Raw genomic sequence first — 27,051 nt, 5'->3', positions numbered from 1 at the left:
CAGCAGCGGGGGACAACGGACCACCAAGGGAAGCCTCAATAGGATCCCGAGACTTCCCTTTCTTCAGGTATCTTATTTTGATACTGAGCTTCAGCTCGAGATCGCTTTAAGATGTCAGTTTATCCCAGATTATTGTACAGACAGGCTACATGACTCCCAGCAGAGAATTCTATTCATTGAAAAGGGAATTGCAATAGAGTCATTAAAGAATTCTGTGCTGCACAGATGCTGCGGGTGGGGGGCAGTGTCACAGACCCTCTGTCTCAGGAAATAAACAACACTGGAGGAGATGATGATCTCCCATCTCCTCCACAGTGCCATTACCACAAAGAAAGGAAGCATCAATGTTTCTCTGCCCTCATGTTTACTTTAGTACCGGGTTCTACCACTCGCAGATGTGAACATCTGTATAGAATATATTCTATGATGAGTATGATGATAATATTATTATTAATAATACAAAATATTTTTTATAGCTTTTGAAATTATTAAAAGCAAAACTCATCCCAAAATTGATCCAGTAAGATCATACAACTAATCCGGGGATTATATGTACAAAAGCAAAGTGATAGATAGAATCAGTACTTGTGTCATGGGGAAACTGTGCTTACCATTACACTACTGCTTGCTTCCACTACTCTCTGGATTCAGCTAGTGGGTGGGTCACTCAGGTGTGACCATCTGTCACCCAAAGTGAGAAGAGCAACAGATATCAGACCACAGTTGCCACCATTCCTGCATCATAGCAGACGCCAAGTTGTTACTTGTTATGAGGGACCATGACTTATAGGTCACCGGCCATAGACAGCAAGCTACAGCAAGACCTCAATTGATAAAAGGAACCAAGCTACACATTAGATATGAAAAGTTCAGTTCCAAAGGCAATTATTATAATTTACACTAATCAATATAACTACGCTGACAACTTGCCCTGTTCACTTATGGGTTCACATGGCCTTTAAAAATAGTAAGGTTAGTGTTTAATGTACCATTGGAAGGGAAACACTAGCACTACTGTTTCCACAGAGGTGAGGTGCAGAGTTTCTGGCTAGTAAATGATATTCAAGATCTACAGTATCTTGTTCAGGCCACAGCACAGCAGAATGGACTTAAGTCTGACAGAAGACCAGGGATGAAGGAAGTAAAAAATCAGCATTAAACATCTGCCGGTGACTGAGAGACGCCTCTGGAGACCTTTTCCTACTGAAATACAAGACACGGAGGCCTTAAAATGGAATCACTTTAGATAGATAGCATCAAGCAATTCCTACTTCCTTTCTTCAGGAAGGGCTAATCTTTACAGTCTGTACATGGAGACCAGTATGTGCCATTTAACTGAAATGTATTGCACATAAATCTGCTAATATCATTCCAAAGGCTTTAATGCCTAGTTTGTGCCTTTTGTATCACCAAACATTTTCAAGGCATACCTGAAACCGCAGCATGAAACTCAGGGAAAAGATGACCTTTTGCTTATGAGATGCTTCTCTGGAGGTCATGTCTCAGGCAGGGAACACACTACATGCGTTTTTGCGCGTTTTGCCGCGAACGGCAAAACGCGCACGATTTTAGAGGCTATTGAAAATAATAGCCTAGCTCGGGAAACGCTGCGCCGCATGCGTTTGTGCGCGTTTGCGTTCGCGTTTTTTTCCGCGTTTTGTAGCCGCACAGTTTTCTGCTTTTTTCCGCACATTGCATGACTACATGCCATGCAAACGCAGAAACGCAGAAACGCACGCGGAAAAACGCACGCGTTAGACGCGACCGCAAAACCCGACGGAAACCTGGGAAACGCAGGGGAAAACGGCCCTGCAAGTGTGTTCCCTGCCTCAAAACTTGCCAGCAGAATATTGACTACATTTATCAAAGGTTTGCTAATAAAGAGTTGTTTGGCGTGTAATCTTTTAAAAACCCTGATGTGTACATGCGGATTATTTAACAAGACATTGAAAAGTGCACTGGTGAGGATCAAGGTGCAGTTACCATAACAACCAGATTTTGATTTTCATCAGATTAAAGCAGTCAGACAATGGAGGATGAAAGCGGATGGGTGCTGTTCCTGAAAGCTACCATACACTGTTAGATATATAGGCGACTTTCTAAAATGATCGATGACTTTCTAAAATGACTATAAGTCATTTTACGGTTGTGCATCAGCTGTTATCAAATATCGTTTGGCCCGCTGCCACAGCTTGCTTTGTATTGCTCGATGAAGTATAAAGTTATGCGGCTATTCATTAAGCACCTCTCCTGTCCGTGCTCAATTAATACCAAAAATGGGCATTGCTGATCAAACACCAGTCATAGGGGTCCTGTTTTGAACAGTTTTTTTGTTTTTATACAATCTGTCTAAAACTGTCTATTAGTGTATGGTAGTCTTTACATACTGCTCTTCACATTACAAATGGTCTCTTATTTTAATTATTTTATCAAAACATAGTGACTAAGTGGCCATCACTTTTGCTTTGCAGTGAGTGATGTTGCTTCCAGCCAGCACACTATCTGCATGGAGTTTGTATACTCTCCCCATTTTCACAGGGGTGTCCTCCAGCTACTCAGGTTTCCTCTTACATAGCAAGAACCTACTGTTATATTGTCATCCTTCCACATTTTGCCCTAGACTCCTAAACTATGGTAGACATATTAGACTAAGACTACAGTAGGGATATTAGATTAGGAGCGAGCTCCACTGAGGAATAGTTAGTGACATGAAATATTCAGTGAGCTCTGTAACATGCTGCGCTATATAAATGCATAATATGCAGAGCTGTTTTTTTTTCCTTCAGACTGCTCAAGTGCCATACGGTCTACTGTTACCACCAAGCCTAGTTAAGGGAGGGGGGGGGGGGGCGGCGTTACAGTCTGTGCAGTTTTTATGAGAGTTAGCAGGCGTCTCAGTCACATGCTTGGTGTCGTGGTTCTATTTATTCTTCAGTACGATATCCTATTCTACTAGGAACACACTATAGTATACTTATTTACATTCACAACAAGTCCATGTTATGTAGGCTTAACAGACACAACAAGAACCACACAGATCGTATCCATGAGCACATGTATTACTGGTGTTGAGACATTTTCTCTAGGAATGTGAATTTATTAGATACAGGGATGGCTATAATTGCCTCCTGGATAGAGAGGTATAAGAGGACGGTAAAGGAAACCTCAGCTTGAAATAGCCACGGTGCAAATTAAATTGGAAAATGGATATGTAGTAATCTTCCTAAGCTGCTGTGCAATGGAGCAGTGGGGTGGACATAATATTTCAGTAGCTATGGTACTAGGCAACTTGTTGCATTAATGAATAGGACATGGGAAAGACAGGAACCATTTATTGGCCTTGATCTGGTGCTGCATAAGCTAAACAAGACAATACGGGTATCACAAATTTGGCTGTAGGTAGCTGTCATCTGATGCTAAGTAAATGCAGGTAAAGTGTGTAGAGCAAGGCTAAAATAAAAATTTGTATTAAATCCAATTAAAGTGACTGTCTCACGTGTGTGTCTTTTAGACAAAGCAATCGAGAAATGGCCTGTGGTTTAATCCACCTTGTTGTTCAAGGAACTCATGTCTAGAAAACCTCTTCTGAACATGATCAAAGAGCCTCTTGGGATACAGCTCATCACTTTGCTAATTCCTCCACTACTAGCCACAAGCCCTTTTCACCAATGACCTACCTTGCTTTTTAATAAGTCATACATGACTCTGCTTCCATTATCCATATAGAACTCTCCAGTGGTATAAAGCCCTATATCTTACACACAATCTTTAAACGGTTACCAGATTCCTATAACACAACCCATAAAGGGTGTACCAGTTTCCTATATGTATGATCACACGCCTGTCTGTTGTATCTTGTACCTATTACAACCTGAGCATGCCTTTCCTCCATGCACACTTTAATTTCTCCACTAACCCAGCCGCCTCTCTACAGAGAAAAAGCAAAGCCTACCTCCAATACAACTGCAAGGCTTTCACTATTCTAGCCAGTCCCTTGGTACCAACACAATGCTATCAGAATCCCTGAGAAGCATCCTATTTCTGCACACAGGCATCCAGTAGCCTGGTATAGCTTCTAAATGAGCCACTACAACACTACACTGCGAGATATCTGGCAGAATGTTTTACAGAGTGCCTGATCTGGCACTGTGACAGCAATCCAGAACAGCATACAACCCTATTATTAATTGTACATGGGTTTGTGAGTGTGTACACTTCTAAAATGATACTAACCTTCCCTGATTAATTGTAATTGGGTCGTACTTATGCCTCCTGGCACTGATTTTTTCCACCTAAATTGTCATCTCTGGCTGTGCATGTATCCTACATCATCATAATAATATATTAGGCTATAAAACCCTCCATATCCTCTCCAATCAGAGATGCACCTTTAATAAGCGCTGAAGCTCTCCACTTCTTCAACTGAAAATGCTAGATAGTAAAGCCAGAATGAATGATACCCCGCATCCTGATGTCTTCATCTAGCAGACAATAAACACTAATCACTGTTATAAATTGGACGTCACATGGAATCACACTTTCATAAGGTTTCATTAAGGGATCCCTGCAAAGGAAAAGTTGCATTGGGTATCGGCATGGTGGTTGTCAATGGAGATCAGGATAGAGTTAAAGAAGTGAGAGGTATATGGAGGCTGCCATATTTATTTCCTTTTAAACAATACCAGTTGCCTAGCTATCCTGCTGATCCTCTGCCTCTAATACTTTTAGCCATAGCCCCTGAACAAGCATTCAGCAGATCAGGGGTTTGTGATATTTTTGTCAAATCTGAGAAGATTAGCTGCATGCTTGTTTCTGGTGTGATTTAGACACTACTGCAGTCAAACAGATCAGCAGGTCTGTCAGGCAACTGGTATTGCTTAAAAGTAAATAAATATGGCAGCCTCCATATACTTCTCACTTCAGGTGTCTTTTTAAAGGGGAGGATTTTTATGATATTGGTGTGGAGTGGAGCATACCTTCACAGACCCCCACTTCGTACTCTGTGATGGAGTCGCCATTGAGAGGGGGGCGGATGACACAACGCAAGCCCCTGTCACATGCTCCATGCAGCCCATAGGCTCCCCCGCAGCTCTCGTTCTTCTGCCGGGCACACATGAAGCAGCAGCCGCAGATCCCCAGCACTATACTCCCAGGGCAGTTCTTGGGCTCCTCGCACTTCGATTCGTCGCAGGGTAAACAGACCACTGCCCGACTGGACGCAGGTAGCAGCGCCAGGAGCAGCGCCGCCAGGTGCCACAGACCTGCCAGGTACATCCTTCCTCCGGACCGCACGGCGACACAGGAGGGTGACAGCAAAACTCCAAGCGCCTCCCTTCCTGCTTTGTATTCCAAGGTGCCCAAATACGCAGAAATCACACCTCCGCGATTCACCTGTCTGGAGCGCGCGCCAAGTACGCAGACACCTCCGCGGATCACCTGTCTGGAGCGCGCAGCGCAGAAGGAAGAGGGAGTTACGCTGGGGGGTGAACTACAAGCAACATGTTCCCTTCTTCAGACTTCAAGCTAATGAGACTGACGCAGTGACACGGCCAGCATTCACCAGAGGAAAGTTTCCTGCTAGTTCTATCCACTTAAAGAACAGGCGCAATCCACCGCCTCAAGACGTCTCTCAAAGTTCCCGGATTCTGCCTTCAGGGAAAAAAAAAGGAATTGTGGAGCTCCCCGCCGCTCAATGAGAGCTCAGTGCTATGTCACTATGCACAGGCATGAGGCAGCCAGAGCACGGGGAGAGAATAGCGGAGAGGATGTGAGAGAGATCCCTTCCTTCTTCCGCCCCGTGTCAGCAGCGCAGTGATATAACGCACTCCAGCACAGTCACTGGCTCCGTCTGTCACACTCCTTTTTCTTCTTCTTCTCTCGCGCAGTCTTTACTTTTCTCCCCTCTCTTGTTTATTGCTCTTGGAGAAAGCGCAGCCCAGGCTGCTCACGCTTTCTCCTCCCTCCCTCAGCACGTCATGCTAGGCCTCGCCCCCAGCCGTCTCAGGCCCTCTGATTGGAAGGTTCCCTATTGTCTCGCGCCGCCCGGCCGCTCCACATATGGAACGTAGGTGAAACCGTACAACCTAAGATTTCTTCTTCGCAGCCGCCTTCATGTGCAGCGCGTGCGGCCGTCTGCTGTGCGTCAGCGGCACTATTCTACAACTGTGTAATTATGCTTCATGAGGGACTGCGACGATCTGATCCATTAGGGCTCGGTGGCTGCCGCGCGTGTGGATAGAAGCTTTCCTTCGCTATTCTTGCTAAAAAGAAAAATGCAAAATATGAGATTTCTATTCATTTAAAGCAAACCTGTGATTTTTTTTTTTAAGAAAGTTATGGCTAGTTTACAGTGCTCAGTTGTGACAACTCGCTGCTCATACTATTCTATGGGACTGTTGTAAGGGTCCGTTCACACTAGAGCGTTTTGCCGGCGATTTTGGCAAAACGCTCAAGCGCTTGCGCTTTTTAAAGCGCTAGTAAAATAATACCCTATGGGCCCGTTCTCACTTGGGCGATTTGCGTTAAATGCCGGCGATTAATGCAAATCGCCAAACGCAAACATGTAGCCTGCACCATTTTCAGGCGATTTCCAAGCGTTTAGTGCTATAGAAGCTCTAATCACGATTGCGGAAACATCGCTTCAGTGTCCAGTGATTTTTTTCCATGTTAAATCGCGGTAAAATCACTCCTGGAAAATCGCCGACGTTTTGCGCTTTTGTGTGAATGGGGCCTAACTGCACTATTCTAAGTCGCTGAATGCAGGCTTTGTATTAGGGCCTGTTTCCACTAGTGCGGTGCAATTCAGTTGCGGAAAATGCAAAAACAAATTCGCATGCGGATGCGAATTCGTACGTGTTTTTATGCAAATTTTAACGCAAAAATGCGGAAAAATGTTCATGTTTGTAAGTATGCGAATTTAACCATGTCAGTGCCTGTGTGCTTTTACATTGGTTTTAAGCAAAAACATACACGAATTCCCATGGAAAATTTTCATAGCGAAATTGCATGCGAATTTCCTATTAAATACATTACAGGCGAATTGCACACTAGCCTTGCGGTGTGCAAAGTGTGATGGCTCTGCTGTGCAGAATTTTCCTGCACAGTCCACCACACAGAATTTGGCCCAGTGCACACCTGGCAGATCCACCGGCCGAATCCGCCTGAAAATCCGCGTGGCTAATGTATCTCTATGGGCTGGTGCACACCGGCGGTTTGAGGTTTTTAGCAAGCCGCGAACGTGCCTCTTGCTGCACGTTTGCGGTTTGCTTAAAGAGAACCCGAGGTGGGAATTACTAATACTATTGGGGCACAGAGGCTGGTTGCGCACATTAAGACCAGCCTCTGTTGCCCCATCGTGTGCCTCCATGTCCCCCCTGCTCGCTGCTATAGACCCCGCAGTGCTGGCGACACGCAGCTCGTCGCCAGCACAATGTTTACCTAAGCGCTGTCAGTCAGCGTCGCTCCCCCGCCTCCTCCGCATCGCCGCTACCCGCCCGCGTCACTTCCCTCCTATCAGCGGGAGGGAAGGGACACGGGCGGGTGCGCCGAGGCGGGGGAGCGGCGCTGACAGACAGCGCTAAGGTAAACATTGTGCTGGCGACACGCTGCGTGTCGCCAGCACTGTGGGGTCTATAGCGGCGAGCAGGGGGGACATGGAGGCACACGATGGGGCAACAGAGGCTGGTCTTAGTGTGCGCAACCAGCCTCTGTGCCCCGATAGTATTAGTAATTCCCACCTCGGGTTCTCTTTAAAATCTCAAACCGCCGGTGTGCACCAGCCCATAGAGATACATTAGCCATGCGGATGCGGCCGGTGAACACCCTGCGAATCGCATCAAGATCTGCCCGGTGTGCACTGGGACTAAACTCACTCATCCGCACCCAAAACCACTAGCGTTTTGTGGATCTGCTAGCGGTTTTGGTGTGCACTAGGCCTTTCTGACAAGTGGAAACAGGCCCTTTCATTTATATTGGTTATGCGAATCTGCATGCAGTAAACGCATGAAAATTCGCTCCAGTGGAAACGGGCCCTTAGGCTTTGTTCCCACTTGTTCCGGACCACGTACGCATACCTCCCAACTTTTTGAGATGAGAAAGAGGAACACTTAAGCCATGCCCCTGACACACCTCTGATCACGCCCCCATCACACCCCTAGTCACGCATACAATAAAGATTTCATGAAAAAAATATGTTGTTTTATACTTCAAACCACACTGGTCCTTTCTATCCTGGTTCATTTTCCTTCATATTAACATTTTAAAATTAGTAATGTAACAATTTAACCTTTCTGGGTCCTTCTCACGCCAATGGGCGTGGCCGCGGCAGCAGCCCCAGAACCGCCTAACTTCAATTGGCGTCAAGTCCTGGGGCTGCATTTTGCAGGAGATCGCGCGCAGGCTGCGTGCACATCTCCTGCTCGGTGGGCGGAGCTCCGCCCCGCCTTAAGTCTCTGAGTGGCGATTGCCGCTTGACTGTTAGACAGCAAAACCGCCGTCAATTTACATAGTACAGCGCTGCGATCAGCAGCAGCGCTGTACTGGAGACGGCCATGTGACACGGCTGTTTCCCTGGGGCACCAAAGAGCAATCAGCAGTAATAGGCTGGCCAGGGGAGGGAGGGATGGGGACATCTATATATATAAAATCGTATGTATGTGTGTGTGTGTGTGTGTGTGTGCGTGCGTGCGTGTGTGTGTGTATGTATGTGTGTATGTGCCGCGATCACTCGAAAACGGCTTGACCAATTTGAACGCAATTTGGTATGCAGATCCCTTACTACCTGGGATGATAGGTTCTCGTGGTCTCGCGCCTCCCCTTGCACACGTGGGTGGAGCTACAAACAGCAAATCAGATTTCACCCATTCAAGTCAATGTAAAAGGCTGCCATTCTCACAGTAATCAAGCCAGAGTCCCCACACTTGGCATAGTTGGTCACTTGGTGACCGAGGTTACAAATCCAGGAAAAGTGGGCGGAGCATAAAACAGCCAGTCAAATTTCAGCCATTCATTTTAAATGGGAAAATGTAGCCATTCTTACAGTTAATCGCAGGGCTCTCAAACTTGGCACAGTTGGTCACTGGGTGAATGAAATTAAGATTCAAGAAAGTGGGTGGAGCCTACAACAGCCAATCAAAATTCACCTATTGATTTTCAAGGGGAATATTTAAACTGCTGCCATTCATACACTGTTAATGGCAGAGGCTTCAAACTTGCTACAGTCGGTCATTGGGTGACTGGGGTTCAAATTCACTAAAGGGGTGGGGCCACGAACAGCCAATCAGATTTCCTTGGTGGATAAACTGCTTCCATTCACACATTTTTGATGCCAGGAACCTGAAAGCTCACAAACGTGGTCATTGAGTGTCTGTGTGTCAAGGTTACAAAAAGTGGGTGGAGCCAAAAAACAAATTTCCCTGGTAAAATATAAACTGCAACCATTCTTACACCGTTAATGGCAGGGTTCTCAAACTTTGCACAGTTGGTCACTGGGTGAATGAGATTAAGATTTTGGAAGGTGGGTGGAGCCTACAACAGCCAATAAAAATTCACCTTTTGATTTTCAAAGGGAATATTTAAGCTGCTACCATTCTCTTATACTGTTAAAAGCAGATGCCTCAAACCTGGTACAATTGGTCATTGGGTGACTGGGGTTTAAATTCAGAAAGGGGGCGGAGCCACAAATAGCCAGATTTGTTTATTTTTCAATGGGAAAATACAAAGTATTGATAGCAAGGACCCCAAAGCTGATAAACTTGATCATTTGAGTGACTGTATGTCAAGGTTAGAAAAGGTGGGCGGTGCCAACAACTACATTTTTAAGATGTCAGGGTTCCCAAACTTTACACAATTGGCCACTAGGTGACTGGGATGAACATTCAGAAATGTGGGTGGAGCCTACAACAGCCAATTCAAATTTACCTATTGATTTTCAAAGGGAATATCCACATTGCTACCATTCTTACACTGTTAATGGCAGAGGCCTCAAACTTGATACAGTCAGTCATTGGGTGACTGGGGTCCAGATTCACTAAAGGGGGTGGAGCCACAAACAGCCAATCAGATTTGTTAGATTGATTTCAACCATCCTGTTATTGGCAGGGTTCTCAAACTGGGTGGGTAGGTGACACAGTTGGTCACTGGATGACTGGGACTAATATTCAGGAAAGTGGGTGGAGCCTACAGCAGCCAATCAAAATTCACCTTTTGATTTTCAAGGGGAATATTTACATTGCTGCCATTCTTACACTCTTAATGGCAGAGGCCTAACATCTGCTACAGTCAGTCACTGGGAGACTGGGGTTTAAATTCTGAAGGGAGTGGGCCAAAAACAGCCAATCAGATTTGTTTAATTTCAATAGTAAAATGCAACTTATTGATGCCAAGGACCCCAAAGCTCATAAAATTGGTCATTGAATGACTATGTCAAGATTACAAATAGTGGGCAGAGCCAAAAACAACTAACTTTTTACATGGGAAAATGTAAACTGCAGCTATTCTTACACAGTTATTGGCAGGGTTCTCAAACTTTGCACAGTTGGTCACTGGGTGACTAGGATTAATATTCGGAAAAGTAGGTGGAGCCTACAAGACCCAATCAAAATTCACCTATTGATTTTCAAGGGTAATATTGAAACTGCAGTCATTCTTACACTGTTAATGGCAGAGGCCTCAAACCTGCTACAGTCGGTCGTTAAGTGTCTGGGGATCAAATTCACTAAAGGGGTGGAGCCACAAACAGCCAGATTTCTTTGCTGGATAAACTGCTTCCAGTCACACAATTTTGATGCCAGGAACCCAAAAGCTCACAAGCTTGGTCATTGAGTGACTGTGTGTCAAAGTTACAAAAAGTGGGTGGAGTTAAAAACAGATTTTTCTGGGTAATTGTAAACTGCAGCCTTTCTTCACGGTTAATGGCAGGGTTCTCAAACTTTGCACAGCTGGTTACTGGGTTACTGGGATTAATATTCAGAAAAGTGGGTGGAGCCTAAAAATGCCAATCAAAAATCACATGTCGCTTTTCAAGGGGAATATTAAAATTTCTGCCATTCTTGCACTGTTAATGGCACAAGCCTCAAACCTGGTACAGTTGGTAATTGGGTCACTGGGGTTCAAATTCAGAAAAGGAGACAGAGCCACAAACATTGAATCAGATTTGTTTCATTTCATGGGAAAATACAAATTATTAATGCCAAGGACCGGAAAGCTCACAAACTTGGTCATTGAGTGACTGTATGTCCAGGTTACAAATAGTGGGCGGAGCCAAAAACGAATTTCACTGGGAAAATGTAAACTGCAGCCATTCTTACACAGTTTATGGCAGGGTTCCCAAACTTTGCCCAGCTTAATACCCAGGGAAATGGGTGGAGCCTATAATAGCCAATCAAAATTCACCAGTTGATTTTCAAGTGGAATATTTAACCTCTTGACGACCAGCTAACGCCGATTGGCGTAAACTGGTCGTCTGCGGGTTACCATGGAAACGGCCGCTCGATCGAGCGGCCTTTCCATGTCAGTTCACGGAGGATGTCTCCGTGAACAGCCGGAGAGCCGCCGATAGCGGCTCGCCGGCAAAATGTAAACAGGCGGGGAAGAAATCCCCGCTGTTTACATGATACGGCGCTGCTGCGCAGCAGCGCCGTAAGGCAGATCGGCGATCCCCGGCCTCTGATTGGCCGGGGATCGCCGGCATATGATAGGCTGAAGCCTATCCCACAATGCACAGGACGGAAATCCGTCCTTCGCAGCCCAGGAAGGGAGAGGGAGGTAAGGGGAGGGAGGGAGCGCACAAAACGCTGCGGAGGGGGGCTTTGAGGAGCCCCCCCCCCCCGCTACCCACTAATGGCCGGCGGCGATCAGACCCCCCCAGCAGGACATCCCCCTAGTGGGGAAAAAAGGGGGGTAGTCTGATCGCCCTGCTGCACTCCTGATCGGTGCTGCGGGCTGTAGAGCCCACGCAGCACCGATCAGTGAAAATTCCCCTGGTCGGCAAGTGGTTAAATTGCTGCCATTTTTACACTGTTAATACGCAGAGGCCTCAAACCTGCTACTGTTGGTCATTGGGTGACTGGGGTTCAAATGCTGGAGAGGGGCGGAGCCACAAACAGCCAATCTGATTTGTTTCATTTCTATTGGAATATACAAATTATTGATGCCAAAGACCCCAAAGCTCACAAACTTGGTCATTGAGTGTTTGTGTGTTAGGGTTAGAAAGTGGGCGGAGCCAACACCAGTGAAATACATACCCGGGCAGCGCCGGGTCATCCGTGGGTGGAGACAAATACAGATTTCACTGGGAAAATGTAAACTGCAGCCATTCTTACACTGTTAATGGCAGGGTTCTTAAACTTTGCACAGTTGGTCACTAGGTGACTGGGATTAATATTCAGAAAAGTGGGTGGAGCCTACAAAAGTGAATCAAGCTTCACAAGGGGAATATTTAATTGCTGCCATTCTTGCACTGTTAATGGCACAGGCCTCAAACCTGGTACAGTTGGTTATTGGGTGACTGGGGTTTAAATTCTGAAAAGGGGGTGGAGCTACAAACAGCCAATCAGATTTTTTTCATTTCAATGCAAATTATCGATACCAAAGACCCAAAGCTCACAAACTTGGTCATTGAGTAATTGTGAGTTAGGGTTAGAAAAAGTATGCGGAGCCAACACCAGCCAAACACATACCCGGCCAATCAGCTAGTAATAAATAAAAAAAACAGAACATTTATTAAGAAAAAATACAATAATATTTATAAAAAATAAATAAACAATGCTGGGGGTGATCAGACCCCACCAACGGAAAGCTCTGTTGGTGGGGGAAAAAGGGTGGGGGGGATTATTCGTGTGCTGTGTTGTGCGGCCCTGCAGCTTGGCCTTAAAGCTGCAGTGGCCATTTTAGTAAAAATTGCCCTGGCCTTTAGGGGGGTTTACCACTGTGGTCCTCAAGTGGTTACAGGGAACCTGAGGTGGGATTTAATTATGTTAATGGAGCACAGAGGCTGGTTGTGCACACTAACACCAGCCTCTGTTGCCCCATGGTGTGCCTCCAGGACCCCCCTGCGCGCCGCTATACCCCCCGCAGTGCTAGCGACACACAGCGTGTCGCCAGCACAATGTTTACATATGCCTGTCTGTTAGCGCCGCTCCCCCGCCTCCTCTGTATCGGCGCTACCCGCCCGCGTCACTTCCCTCCAATCAGCGGGAGGGAAGGGACGCGGGCGGGTAGCGCCGATACAGAGGAGGCGGGGGAGCGGCGCTAACAGACAGGCATAGGTACACATTGTGCTGGCGACACGCTGTGTGTCACTAGCACTGCGGGGGGTATAGCGGCGCGCAGGGGGGTTCTGGAGGCACACCATGGGGCAACAGAGGCTGGTGTTAGTGTGCACAACCAGCCTCTGTGCTCCATTAACATAATTAAATCCCACCTCGGGTTCTCTTTAAGGATGGGAATGTAAATGAAATGTATAGAAATGTATGCTGTATATTTACATAGAAAGAGGGACAAAGTCCGGAAAAGGGACAAATGAGAAGGACAGAGCGACAGGGTTCCCAAAGAGGGACTGTCTCTCCGAAAGAGGGACAGTTGGGAGCTATGCGTACGGCCAGCAGAAGCTGGTGCAGCTGTAGCCCTAAGGCAGGTGCGCTCCCCCATGGGCTATATGGGAGAACACATCCGTGTGCTTGGGATTATCGCGGCCAGCACAGAAGTGCAGTCCGCTTACTGCGTTGGATCCAGCGGATCTCATGCAGCGTTACAAGTATGAACGCCTCCTATTTATAAAATAAAAGCCGTTTGCTGTGGAGCAGAGATTAGGCAAAAAAATGTCTATTCCTCTGCTCAAGAGGGAACAGGGAACAGAGCCTCACGCTGTGTTCCAACTAGAGCGGGGAACAGACTTTTTTTTGTCCATTATCCGGTCATACCTGATTGGCTCCTATTTTATAAATAAGAACCATTCACACTTGTCTCTCTGCAACAAATCTGTGGGATCCGTTGCAGTAATCGAAAACGCACTTCTGTGCAGTCCGTGATAATCCCAGACAGGGGGATGCGTCTGCATCTGCCCCAAGCTACAAGTCTTGCCACCCCTCGCTCCTTGAACACAGGGAAGAAGTGTAGGAATTCTCAGCAATAGGGAGAATTTTCATTGGTTCATAATGGACCAATAAAAATTCTCCTTGTTGTTAGGGAGAATTGGCCTAAAGCACCTGCCGGCCTTTGGACTGAATACAGAGGGACTGAGTGGCGGCAGGACATGTGAGCGTTGATCTCTTTGGGCGGAGCAGACAGCACAGAGTGGATGTAAAATGAACATACAGGCCCATATGCAACTAACTTTTTCTCCTGAGTTATCTCCAAGGGAGATCATTTTCATATTCTTTTTAAAATAACTTTTAAGCATTTTACTTTCGAAAAAGTACCAAAAGTTAGTGAAAAGGTACTATCAAAATTATTTTAAGTATTTTCTTGCTTGTTAGTGGTTTGAAATGTATTTTATGACAAGATGTAAAAATATCACAGAGGTGAAAACTAAGGAGAAAAAGTTAATTGCATATGGGCCACAGTGTCCATACCATTTTGCATCTGCTCAAGTGGGAACCAAGCCTTAGGCCCCTTTCACAGTGGGACGGTACATTTGATGCGACGTTAAAGAGACTCTGTAACAAATTTTTCAGCCTTAGTCCTTCTATCCTATAAGTTCCTATGCCTGTTCTAATGTGCTCTGGCTTACTGCAGCCTTTCCTAATTGCAGAGGGTTTGTATCGCTTCTCTCCTGGTTAGTTTGTTTGTAAACACTGCCTAAAACTGTTAATTACAAGCCAGGATTGCAGCAGAGAGTGGCAGAGGTAAGTATCTAATTGTCTTTCCAAACTTGCCTTCAGGTACACTTTAGGGCCGGTTCACACGGAAGTTTCCTGGGATGTAAATGTCGGCTGTGGCTCTCCTTACTAAGCACTGCCCATTGTAATGAATGGGCAGCGCTGGTGCCTTCGTTCTCACATATTCTGCATTTTCATCCCATTTTTTGTGTTGCCTGCCCAGGGCTTAGGCGATCCTGGAAGCAACATGTAGCTTCCAGGATCCCTTTTCCATGTCCCCCTGTGGGTGTCAGAAGCCACTAAATACTTTTCTGCAAGCGTATAGAAAAGTATCGACACTGTGGGGTTTTTGTTGTTGTTTTTTTTAATAAAGAAGTGTGATCTGATTAAAGAACATTTCTTCATTGTTCTTTACTTTGAAAATCTGTGGTTAAATTAATTTATAAGCAGGTGATCAGGTTTATTATGAAGGTGATCTATGCTTCGATTACAGTAACGCGGTTACCTTAAATTATCATTCTCTTGAGTGCGGTAATGAATTGCCAGCTGTGACTTATTGATTGTGGCGATGTATGAATACTTTCTAAAGGAAAGATTTACAACAAACAGCGTTTGAAACGCTGCTCCTTTGCCTATAGCAGTTTCCAAGTTGAAAGTCAAGAACACTATTTGGAGATCTATAAAGTGGCAATCAGCTCATGGCTACTACATTAGTATAGCAATCTCAGATTTTTATTATGGATTTTTGCTGAACTTGGGGATAGGGAAAAAGGGACCTGCATTTACCAAGGGTGATGTAGGTGATTTGGGGTTTTATAGCCAGGCAACCTGGCTGGCTCAGTGAGGAGGAGAGGCGATGTAAGGGGAAGAAAAATGTGAAACAAAAGCACTTTTGTATAAACACTAGATTTTTGCACAATATGTAAATATTTGCAATATCTAACATTTCTACAAAGCTTACATCCCAGTGTCTGTATGTAGCTAAATTAACCTACCCACAAGGGAAGGAGGTTCGTAAAGCAGTGTGCCATTGAGGGGGGGGGGGGCAGAAGGGGGAGGAGTGAGCATCACTACTTACCTATGGGGTGCTGCTCCTCTGGCGTCAGACCCGTATGGAATGTGCCATATTCTCCATCCGACCAGCCGCATCCTTCATGTATCTCCTGGTACGCATGCGAGACACTGCTGCACCAGTTAGGTGAAGAAGATGGCGCTCGAGAGTAGGTGTGAAGCTCATCGCTTGATACTGGGAGGGGCTCTGCTTGGTACTGGGAGGGGCTCAATCTGCCTCTGTTCTCCCCCTTGCAAGACTAATTGCTTCATAAACCTATACTCATTAGTAAAGGGTGGAAGGTCATACAAATTAATGATACTCACCCCATTCACACTAAATGTAGTAGACCCATCAGGGTTGCCATGCTGATGGGACTCACAGGATGTGAGGCCACATGCGGCAGCCGCGGCTTTACACTATCCTCTGCAGCCAGTTTTACCCATGCAGCTGCCCGGTCCACAGACTATGGGAGTAGGATACTCCCATGCACCACCCAACCTGGAGGGAACCTGCTTCACATAAGAGGTAAGGGCCAGACTCATTAACGCCCATTGGGCAGCTACTTCACCTTATCCACCATATTTAAAGCTGGGCTAAACGTGGTCATTCAGCTCAAACTTGGGCTGTATGCTATGGAAGGGTGGGGGTGCTGTTTGATGCAACTTGGGTGATTTAATGCTGTATATTTTTCAAACGTAGATAGCACCTGCACCTTGTATATTATTCCTCACGAAGCCCTTTAGAGTGAAGCATGTTGAATCATGTTTATATAAGAGCACCTCTTAAGATATTTTAGTTGCATCCTCTACCCCATATAGGCTGTGGGGGATACTCAGCTTATGTTACAGACACTGTGTGACCTGTTCACTTTATAGTCGTTGCAGGCCTGTCTAATCCTTACACTCAGTCAGTTTACATTTACACAGTGCAAGGTGTTATATGAGGACCTGGGGATAGTTACACTCAACTCTGTGTATTCCTACAGGAGTGGTGGGGGATAAACAGCGACCCTACCATGGTACCTCTGCCTTACTTTGAACACCCACACTGCAACTCTCATTCTAAATCAGTAAAGCGACATACTTTTACTGTACCTTATAGGGCTCTGTCCAGTTGGACCTTGTATAATGATTAGTATTCCCCTCGGATTGTTTTGCAGTAGAATTCACACTCTTCATTTTAAGCTGAAAAAGAAACAGAAGTAATGACCCTTTCCTGCACTAAACCTTATTATTTGTCTTCTCTTTAACATACAGGTATCGAACTCCAGGCCTGGAGGGCCATATCCATGCCAGTGTTTAGGATGGTGTAACGATCAGTGTAACACAGAGAGGGTCTGATTATTGGTGATCTGCAGTATCACCAAAAATACAGATATATACCTGATTATTGATGATCTGCAGTATCACCGATAATCAGATATATTACTAACCTCTGGACACCTGAGAGATATGAGTGTTTGGTGCAACAGTAATACTTTGAGGACAATATCTGGAGGACAGGTACAAAGGCAGTAAGGAATACTGCACTAGAGAATGAGTACCTTCCAGCAGCCTGAGAAACTCCCGCAGGGCGGAGTCAGGCTGGGAGAAGGAAGGACCAGAGCGTGAGCGACACCACCAATAGGAGGATGTCACTGACTGATCTGTGAACTATCTCCTTAATTGGGGAGATAGTTCTCAAGGTCGGGTAAGCCAGGTCGGCAATACACGGACATACAAAGTACAAAGACAGGAAGCTGATTCGGTAATCCTAAGGCACGCAGGGTTTGGCAACAGAGTATCAGATATAGCAAAGTACCGAATCAGTGAACAGAAGAGTGGTCAGGAAAGCAGTAAGACATAACAGATAATAAACAATGCCTAGTCTTGGGTGTGAGCTCCTTGATCATCAACACCCTGGAACTAGTCTGAAGTATAACAGAATGGTAACACAAGTCCCTAATCTTGGGTGTGAGGTCCTTGATCATCAACACCCTGGAATTAGTCTGAAGTATAACAGAATGGTAACACAGATTCTGACAAAAAGGTCTGAGTGCTTCCACGTAGTGATCGCAACGGCAGACAACCAGCGAATGACCAGCACCCGGTATACATAGCACAGCGCTCTCCAGCGCCTCCCCTAAGTGCTGGACCAATGGGAACTGGTTGAATTGTCAGCTGACCAGCTTGGTCAGCTGGCTCCCTTCTGGCTGTCATAAAAGTTCTGCCTCTCAGCGCGCGCGCGCGTCCTTCTGAACCTGTGTGGACTATCAGTCCCAGCCACACCAGACATGTGTTGTGTACCACCCGCCGCGCTGGACGCGGAACCAGCCGCACCGCTATCAGGGCATACGCCGGTTTCTCCGCGTTCAGCCATACTAGCAGATGTAGGCCTACACGTGCAAACCACTGCGTTAGATGCGGAATCAGCCGCCTTGTTCTGAGCACATGCGGCGGCTTTTCCGCTTTTTCTCACAGATGGACTGAGAAATAGAGAAATGTGTTCTACCTGATGAACCACACCTTTCCTGATTAAGTCTCATCAATTAGTTTGAGGTGTACCAAAATCAATGAGAACCTCGCCCCCCGAGGACTGGAGTTCGACATCTGTGCCCTAATGGTTAACTGTCTTTTAAGTTCTTACTTTTTGGAAAACTGGGCTGAATTTGAAGTTTGGCAAGCTCAAATACCTCTCCCACCTGACTGCTTTTTGATTATCAAAGATTTTATTGAATTTTCCAGTAAAGAGAGAAATAGAATAAACATTTTGAACAATAAAGTGTACACAAATACACAAGTTTTAAATACAGCTGTCACTGGTTACAAAGCTCATTCAGACCCAAAAGAGAACATAGAGTGAATTCAAACTCACCATTCAGGAGAGTGCCTTTAAAGAGAAACTCCGACCAAGAATTGAACTTTATGCCAATCAGTAGCTGATACCCCCTTTTACATGAGAAATCTATTCCTTTATACAAACAGACCATCAGGGGGCGCTGTATGACTGATATTGTGGTGAAACCCCTCCCACAAGAAACTCTGAGTAGTACTCCTGGCAGTTTCCTGTCTGTGAACCTTGCTGCATTGTGGGAAATAGATGTTTACAGCTGTTTCTAACTGCCAAAAAAGCATGCAGCAGCTACATCACCTGCCAACAGTAAAAATGTCACCATGTAATAAATGTCAGAATGTAAATCAGGGATTTAAAAGATTTTACAATGGGCAAACACTGACTAAATCATTTATACATAATTATTGTAAAAATGAAGCACTTTTTTTATTACATTATTTTCACTGGAGTTCCTCTTACTGCCACACATTACTAAAAGTAAAGTAAAGAAGAAAGATGCGGTCCGCAACAAGTCTCTCCACAGTTTTGTAATTTATTTAGGACGTATCCTCACAGCAATTAAAAAAGTACAAAGCTGACATGTTTCGGGCCATACAGCCCTTAATCATAGCACATGTGCTATGATTAAGGGCTGTATGGCCCGAAACATGTCAGCTTTGTACTTTTTTAATTGCTGTGAGGATACGTCCTAAATAAATTACAAAACTGTGGAGAGACTTGTTGCGGACCGCATCTTTCTTCTTTACTACAGTATCCAGGCCTGGCTGCCTATGGTCCAGCACTGCCTTCCACAGTGCAGTCGAGCGGTTGTTTCCTGATTGCCTAAAAGTAAAGTACACATTACTATCCTAGGGGAGATGGAGTAGATACCAGGCTTCTCTCAGGTAAGACGAAACTACATACAGCTATCAATTTACCAGATTTGTGGTATTTGATGGGTTTGAATGCCTTAAGCAATAATAGCCTCATTTCTGATAGGGTTAGGCCCCATTCACATCTAAAACGCTAGCGATTACTGCTAGCGTTTTGCGGGAGTGATTTTTCCGCAATTAATGCGGAAAAATCACTGGAGACAGTAGCGTTTTGGGAGCAATCGCGATTAGCGGTTCTAAACATGCTAATCGTAATCGCTGCCAAAACGCTGCAGGTAAGGCGTTTGCGATTAACAGTGAGAACACTGCTATTGGTTTTAAAAAACGCTAATGGTTTGCGGTGAGCTGGAATTACGCGATTCCCGCTCAGATTTCAACGGGGCCTTAGCATTAATTTTACTGCATACAGTAAATGCAGTTTGCAATTCTGATATATTTTAGGCATAAATTACCGAATACAGTAAATCAGGTCATAAAATGTGCAGTACTTTGCATTATTTTACAGAAAATCGGAATTCTCATGGAAAATAGGGGGCATTTACACTGTGAGGAAATTTCCCCCCTCCCCTCATGGAGTCTGCTGTCAGAATTTCAGCAGACTGCCCTCAGAAAAATGTGAAAGGAATTGGATAACAGTAATCAAATAGATAAACAATGAAATGTATACACCAGTACTTAGCAGCACTTCCCATACACTTACTATCTCAATTGAAAAACAACATGTTAATCAATAGTGCCCCTTTAATCAAATCACCCCCCCCCCCCCAAAAAAAAACACCTTACAAAGACTACTTCAACTTATAGAAGACAATTAAAGACTATTATTGTTATTTTATGCATACTTACTGCTGAAATACCCCACTTTCCACACTTTTTACCTCATTTTTGGATAATTACCGAGAAATGGTTGCATGTAGAAAAATCTTTCAGAATTGCCAAAAAAACAGAAAATACAAATGGCGGTATTTTCCTGGAAAAAAAATACTGCACACAGCTACCAGAACTGAGGCCAATGTCATCTTTTTTCTATCCAGTGTATTGTTGAAACTTTACAGCGCACAACTGCGTTGTCTAGTTTTCTGTATTACTTACATGCATTGCAGAGAAGAGGCACGGTTGTTGTTAGAAGAAATAACCTTCTGACATTAACTAGCAGTAAATCCCACATACAAGTAATAAAGAGAAACCAGCGGCAGATATTGCCACTAGTAAAATATCAGTACAATTACTGAAGCTGCAATTTGCATAGTAGGTAGTCCTGGCGCCGCTATTTTATCGGCGCATGTTGTAATGCGATGATATTGTCCGTTGCGATGTAATGGACTTGGTGTGAAAGGAGCCTAATGCAAGGAAAATCACAAGCTCAGGTTGCCCAGACAACTAATGTATTTTGTGGAATAATACTGTATAAACAACAATGTACAACATTCCATGTGATAAGTCAAAAAAAAAACAACCTTTACTAACCATATTTACAGCAAACAGACTTGTGTGCCCCAGGAAAATGTAACCATGGTCACTACAAAGTCCCAACACACCCACGTCCCATCTTACATTGCCTAAAAACTCATTGAAACCAACAAGAGTTTGTAGACTGTAACATTACACAAACGTACAGGACATTGCATGGAAACACATAATGGAAGAACAAGTAAAGGTGATAATTGCTCAATGGTATGTGCAAGAGTGCTACACATTGAAACTGTATAGCGCTTCATAAAATATATCAAAGTGGAAGGAGAAAAAAACCCTAGGCACTTCGTACATGCGATGCAAAAAAACGCCTCAGCATCACAAATAGACCAACATGCAGCATAACATCCATCTTTGAAGAAAACACAATTGCAAGTCCTAAGACAAGCCACAAGTGCAAGGGGTTACCTCAGGGATCAGTGCTAGGAGATGATCACACCAATGACACAGACTTAAGGCTGCAACAAGCTCATTAATAGTGTCTGTATGGATTTCTGCGTGGGTTTACTCTTTTAACCCTCAGGAAAGAATCTTACCCCTCTTTCCTTCTCCCAAGGAAGGGGAGGGCATCTTTGATAGCCCAACACAGGTACAGTTGCAAGTGCCTAGCTTCTTGTGCATATTGCCAGCAGAGTACATGAGGCTTTAGGCGACGATATTGTCCCCAGTGGTGCTCCAGTGTGTGACATCATTGCTCGATCTTCTTGTGAAAAAAGTAGGCAGCGCATAATTTTAATTTCTGCTTCCTGACACTATTCTAGTATTCATCTGTGACAAAAATGGCGGACAAAGTGTCTAAGGAAAAAAAAAACATCCCATTGTTCTCCACTCCTTTGCATTGCAGCCAAAAGGATTCACCATTATAAACGTATGAACACTTTTTGGTGATCTAAAATGTAGTGATAATGCTGTTCTCCCCTTAATAAATATGGTACTGTAATCATCACTAATAAGTACAGATAACTGGCAATCACTCATAAGATTGAGATCAGTTTGGCTAATTGTGCATCTTTTATAACACCGGTGGTCTGAAAATAGGGTTCATAAATCATTTTGTAAACAGGACCCTAGAGATGTTTTCTTAAACTTTACTGAGTGTAATTTATGGTAATTCTTACGATTGCGTATATTTTAAAACAATAATTTATATATTATTTAGTCAGTGTTTGCCGATTGTAACATTTTTCCTCACCCTGATTTACATTCTTAAAGGACAACTGAGGTGCCAAGCACATACATGACTATGCTGTTCTTTTTTTCTTACTCTGCCTGAAAGAGTTAAACATCAGGTGTGCAAGTGACAGTTTCTGTCTGGGTCGGGATTGGGTACAGTTATACCCTCACTGATAAGAAATTACAACCATAAAACACTTTCCTTGCAGTAAATGGCTTCTGAGAGCAGGAAAGAGATAAAAACAAGCAACAGTTCATAGATTTTAGCTCTGGCATACTTCAATGAATGTCATTGAGTAGAGACGAGGAAACAGTAAAATTAAAAACTTGACTAAAATATAAAATAAAATTGCATGATATCTAAAAAAGTCATTTTTAGGAGAAGGTCGAAAGATACAGTTGTATATCTCATCATAACTGGTTGCATAACTGTATTGAGAAAGGCAGTTATGCTGGTGAATCGCAAAAGACAGCGGTGGGGGTCGCTGGAGTCTGATGTCTCTCCTGGTCGGACCCTTTCCTTGTACGGCACTTTTGTATGGTCTCTACTACTTCTCTTGGCATTGTTTGGTCACTCTGATTCTCTATTGGTGCACTTTGCTCTGTTTCTTGTGACTCTTATTCATTGATATACACTCTCACTAACTTCTGGTGTTCTTCTGTGGTTATGGTTCCTCTTTGGGTATCTATACTACTTTGCTCACTGATTATACATGCACAAGCACACTTATTACTGCCTGCACATGTTTGTATGATATATAATATGCGTATTGTGGTATTTCTCTGCAGTATGATGCACTAGCACTTAAATTGTCCTCTGAGTTTACTCTACTTATTTATGATCATTATTATTGTTATTATACAATGTATGCCCCATCATTCTTTGATTCTGCTTGATTTTAAATAATTTTAATTGTTATGAAGTTCAATAAATGATTTATTATTACTTATAATCTGGTCTGGTGTTGCTGTTCAGTGATTGTCATTTACGATAAAGGGATTCTACTTACTGCATACAAATAAAACACTTTAAAAAAAATAAAATTCATAAATAGTTGCATTAGGCACTCCGATTTTTTAATATGTATGTCATTATGGAATATCACTGTTATTTTTGCAAATTAGGGCTTGTAACTATTGATATACTATAAAGAAACACAAAACTGAAAAAAATACACCTTTATTTCCAAATATAATATTGTCGGCATACATTACACTAGGGACATAATTTAAATGTTGCAATAGCTAGGACGAATGGGAAAATAAAACTTGTGGGTTTTACGTATTGCAGCACGTTATTTTAAAATTACAATGGCTGAAAAAACAATCATTTTTTTTTCTTGTTATTCCCTTTAACATACAAATAAAACAAAATAATTCTTAGCAAAAAGTACCCCCCAAAGAAAGCCTAATTTGTGGCGAAAAGAAAAATATAGATACTTTTGGTGTGATAAGTAGCAATAAAGTTATTGAATGAATAGAATATAAGAATTAATGGGAGGCATGGGATATGTGAAACTTGCTGTGGTTTTAAAGAGGAAGTAACCTGTGTTGGGAATGTGATTCAACTGTTGAATGCTTAATAATCTTTATATTGTTTACAAAACAAAAATAAACAAAATACAGTTGCTGTTATTCTCACTTGTTATCTAATGATGTCTCACAAACAAAGCTTCTTCCCCCTGTACCAGCATCATCATGTGACGTTTTATTCACCACAACTCAAATTAGTGGCTAGCAAGTCAGAAGGAATGATTTTTCCTTCATGACAGGAAATAGGTAATTCTTTACTCAAAATAAGAATTTAATGAGCCTTGCAGAGATGTGCCCTATTGATTATTGTGAAGAGTGATATTGTTGGCTTCTCTGTTTATAAAATCATCAGGAATAAGCAATGTACATGTCACAATCTCTTAATTTAGAAGCAGATACATCCGACCGTATTTGTAAGATAGATACATCCGACCACCACCCAACTGCATTGCAGCTTTTGTGCAGAGATTTCAGGACTTGCCTCATCTGAGAGCAACAGTACCATTCAACAAGGAAAATCTATCCTAGCCACTTTACTCTCCCCTTATGCTGGGAAATTCAATACATGTTACGTTTTTTGCGGAGAATCATTCCGATAGATACCTTCAATGATAAAATTTCGACATGTCCGATTCTCCGCTCAATTCTGTTCCGCTCGATTTCTCATAGAAGTAAATTGAAAAAAGATAAGAAAAACGAGCAGACGATAAGAGAATCGTGCAGAGAATCGAATGGCTAATAGATCGCGTGGAGAATCGAACGCGCAAAAGGTAACGTGTATTCCCAGCATAAGTGTTGTTCAATCTCAACAAGAGATAATGACCTCTAGAAACAACATACATATCTCTGTGTACAAACTTATGAGAATTATTTGAGAATGTATGTGCAGCTGCTAATGGTAGAATGAGACATTATGAAATCTTAAAAGGAACCCGAGGTGTGAGACCAATGGAAGCTGCCATATTTATACCTATTACCTGGCAGTGCTGCTGATCTTTCTGGTCAGTAGGGTTTAAATCACACCTGAAACAAGCATGCAGCTAATCTTGTCAGATTTGTCATAGACATCTGATCTGCATGCTTGTTCAGGGTCTATGGCTAAAAGTATTAAAAGCAGAGGGTCAGCAGGACAGCCAGGCAATGTGTATTATTTAAAAGTAAACAAACATGTCAGCCTCTATATCCCTCTCACCTCGGGTTCCCTTTAAGCACCAGTGACTGGCTATTACATGATGCAGCTTGGGGGCAAGCTATGCATTCAGCTTTTCCAGGGTTCCACACCAGCCACTATCAATGCTATGACTATTATTGCAAAGGTGGTTTTAAAACCTTTGGTATCAGTAGAAGTAGACTTCTTCATGAACGAAATTATCTATATCTTCTAATTTTGCCTGCTTGTTTAGGGTCTATGGCTTAAAGTGTAACTGAGATGGTAATGAAAAAAAAATACATACCTGAGGCTTCCTCCAGGTTTATCACTCCCTCACCATCCTCCTCCGCTGCCTGGTTCATCCACAACTGGCCCTGGAAAATCCTCCAGTCAGCGCAGGTAACAGTGTGGCTGTGCGCACTCCCCCGTTGCGTGGCTGGACTGTGCCTGCATGCGCTGGCAGTTGGCCCCAGAATGGAGGACTTTCCGGGGACAATTGCAGAAGAACCAGAAGGCAGATGACGACGGCGAGGGAGCGATGAGCCTGGAGGGGGCTGGAGGAAGCCCCAGGTATGTATATTTTTTTTACTGCCCCATCTCAGGTTTACTTTAAAGTATTGGAAGAAGAGAATCAGCAGGACAGCCAGGCAATAGGCACTATTTAAAAGGAAACAAACATGTCAGGCTTCATATCCCTCTCACCTCGGGTTCTTTTTAAGCCTCGTACACACGTGCATGACATGTTGCCCATCAGGCATTGGTACTCAATCCTTCGGCCAACACTGAAGGGTGGACACTGTACAGATGCATTCTATTGCTGTGTGTGGGGGAGGAGGGCCAAAGGAGCAGTGTGGGAGTAGCATAAGGTGACAGGTGGAGTGAGCGAGAGAATGTCCTCGGCCATTTCTTGGCTAAATCGATCCGCCAGTTGGATCGCGGGCCAAGGGGGTCAAGGGCTGCTGGACACATTGGATTCTCAGCAGAGGCGGTCGTTATCAGAGCTTAAATCAGCGGTTGATGGAAACTAAAGCGCGGATGTTTCACTTTTGCTTTAATTAAAAAGAAAAATGAAGCTGTTATGTTAAAAAAAAGTTAGTTTTGGATGGAATGGCCCTTTAAATACAACATCCAGTTAAAGTGGGTCTAGCATTCCTGGGAAATGGTTGACTAGACAGTAAAGGCTGTTTCACACTAAGGGCCCATTCACACCTAAAATCGCTAAACGCTAGCAATTTGCGTTAACATTTTCCGCAGGTGATTTTTCCACAATTTAACGCGGAGAAATCACAGGACAAATTTGCGTTTTTGGAAAGATCGCGATTAGCAGTTCTATACATGCTAATTGCAATCGCTCCAGAATTACTGGCAAAACACTGCAGGTAACGCATTTGCGATTAGCGATAATTGCTAAATGCCCGCAAACGTGGCAGTGAGAACACTGCCATAGGCTAATATAGCACAAGCGTTTTTAAAAAACGCTAGCATTTTGCAATTAGCGGGAATCGCGCAATTCCCTTAAAGCGCTTTGAGGTGCTTTTCTAACCGCCAGCATTTTGAAAAGCGCTTAGACAATTAAACTCTTTGCGCTGTTTCACATTTGTTTTTGTCAAAATCGCAAACAAGCAACTTGAAGCATTTTTCCAGCAATTCTGTTATGAGTATAGAGAAGCAAAATGGCTGTGAAAATGCTTAGCAGTGATTCTAAATGCATTTGTGATCATGATTACTGATTTTCTGTGTTTCTGAATGTCAAGCAGCCCCAAGGCTGCATCCGAAAAGGTTACTGCCATAATCCCACAGTGTTCTAGTGCGTCCCCAGCAAGCTGCCGCCCAGCCCTCTGTACTAATCAAGAGGGCTAACAAATGGTCATGCATGGGGAGACATTGGAAACACTACACAGAGAATTTTTATGTGTGAATCAAACCAAGTTGAACCTGAAAAATCTGGCTTTGCAAATTTGGCCTAATTGGCTTCTCACGAGACATTGCTCATGCAAATATGCATTTGCTTTTGCATGCCAAATTATGCAGGGTCAGACATTGGGCCAGGAATGCAGACATTCTGGGCGTGGGAGGCACAGTAGTCCTGTCCTAATGCCCCATTTCCACTCTGTGCGGCCTTGTTGATATTGCGGCCTTATTTTGAGG

General features: G+C 43.9%; 1 protein-coding gene across 1 annotated transcript in view; it reads right to left on the bottom strand.

Moving 5' to 3' along the window:
* Positions 1-5,955, bottom strand: part of CRIM1 (cysteine rich transmembrane BMP regulator 1) — a 982,593-nt gene extending 976,638 nt beyond the window's left edge. Inside the window, exon 1 of the mRNA XM_068232129.1 lies at positions 4,977-5,955. Coding sequence (XP_068088230.1) covers positions 4,977-5,274 — 298 coding nt within the window. The 5' untranslated portion in view covers positions 5,275-5,955. The remainder of the gene's footprint in view (positions 1-4,976) is intronic.
* Between the last annotated feature and the right edge of the window lie 21,096 nt (positions 5,956-27,051).

Source organism: Hyperolius riggenbachi, chromosome 4 (genome assembly GCF_040937935.1).
Source record: "Hyperolius riggenbachi isolate aHypRig1 chromosome 4, aHypRig1.pri, whole genome shotgun sequence".
In the NCBI taxonomy this organism is placed as follows: domain Eukaryota; kingdom Metazoa; phylum Chordata; class Amphibia; order Anura; family Hyperoliidae; genus Hyperolius; species Hyperolius riggenbachi.
The sequence above is the reverse complement of the archived record's forward strand: the minus strand, read 5'-3'. Positions and strand labels throughout refer to the sequence as shown.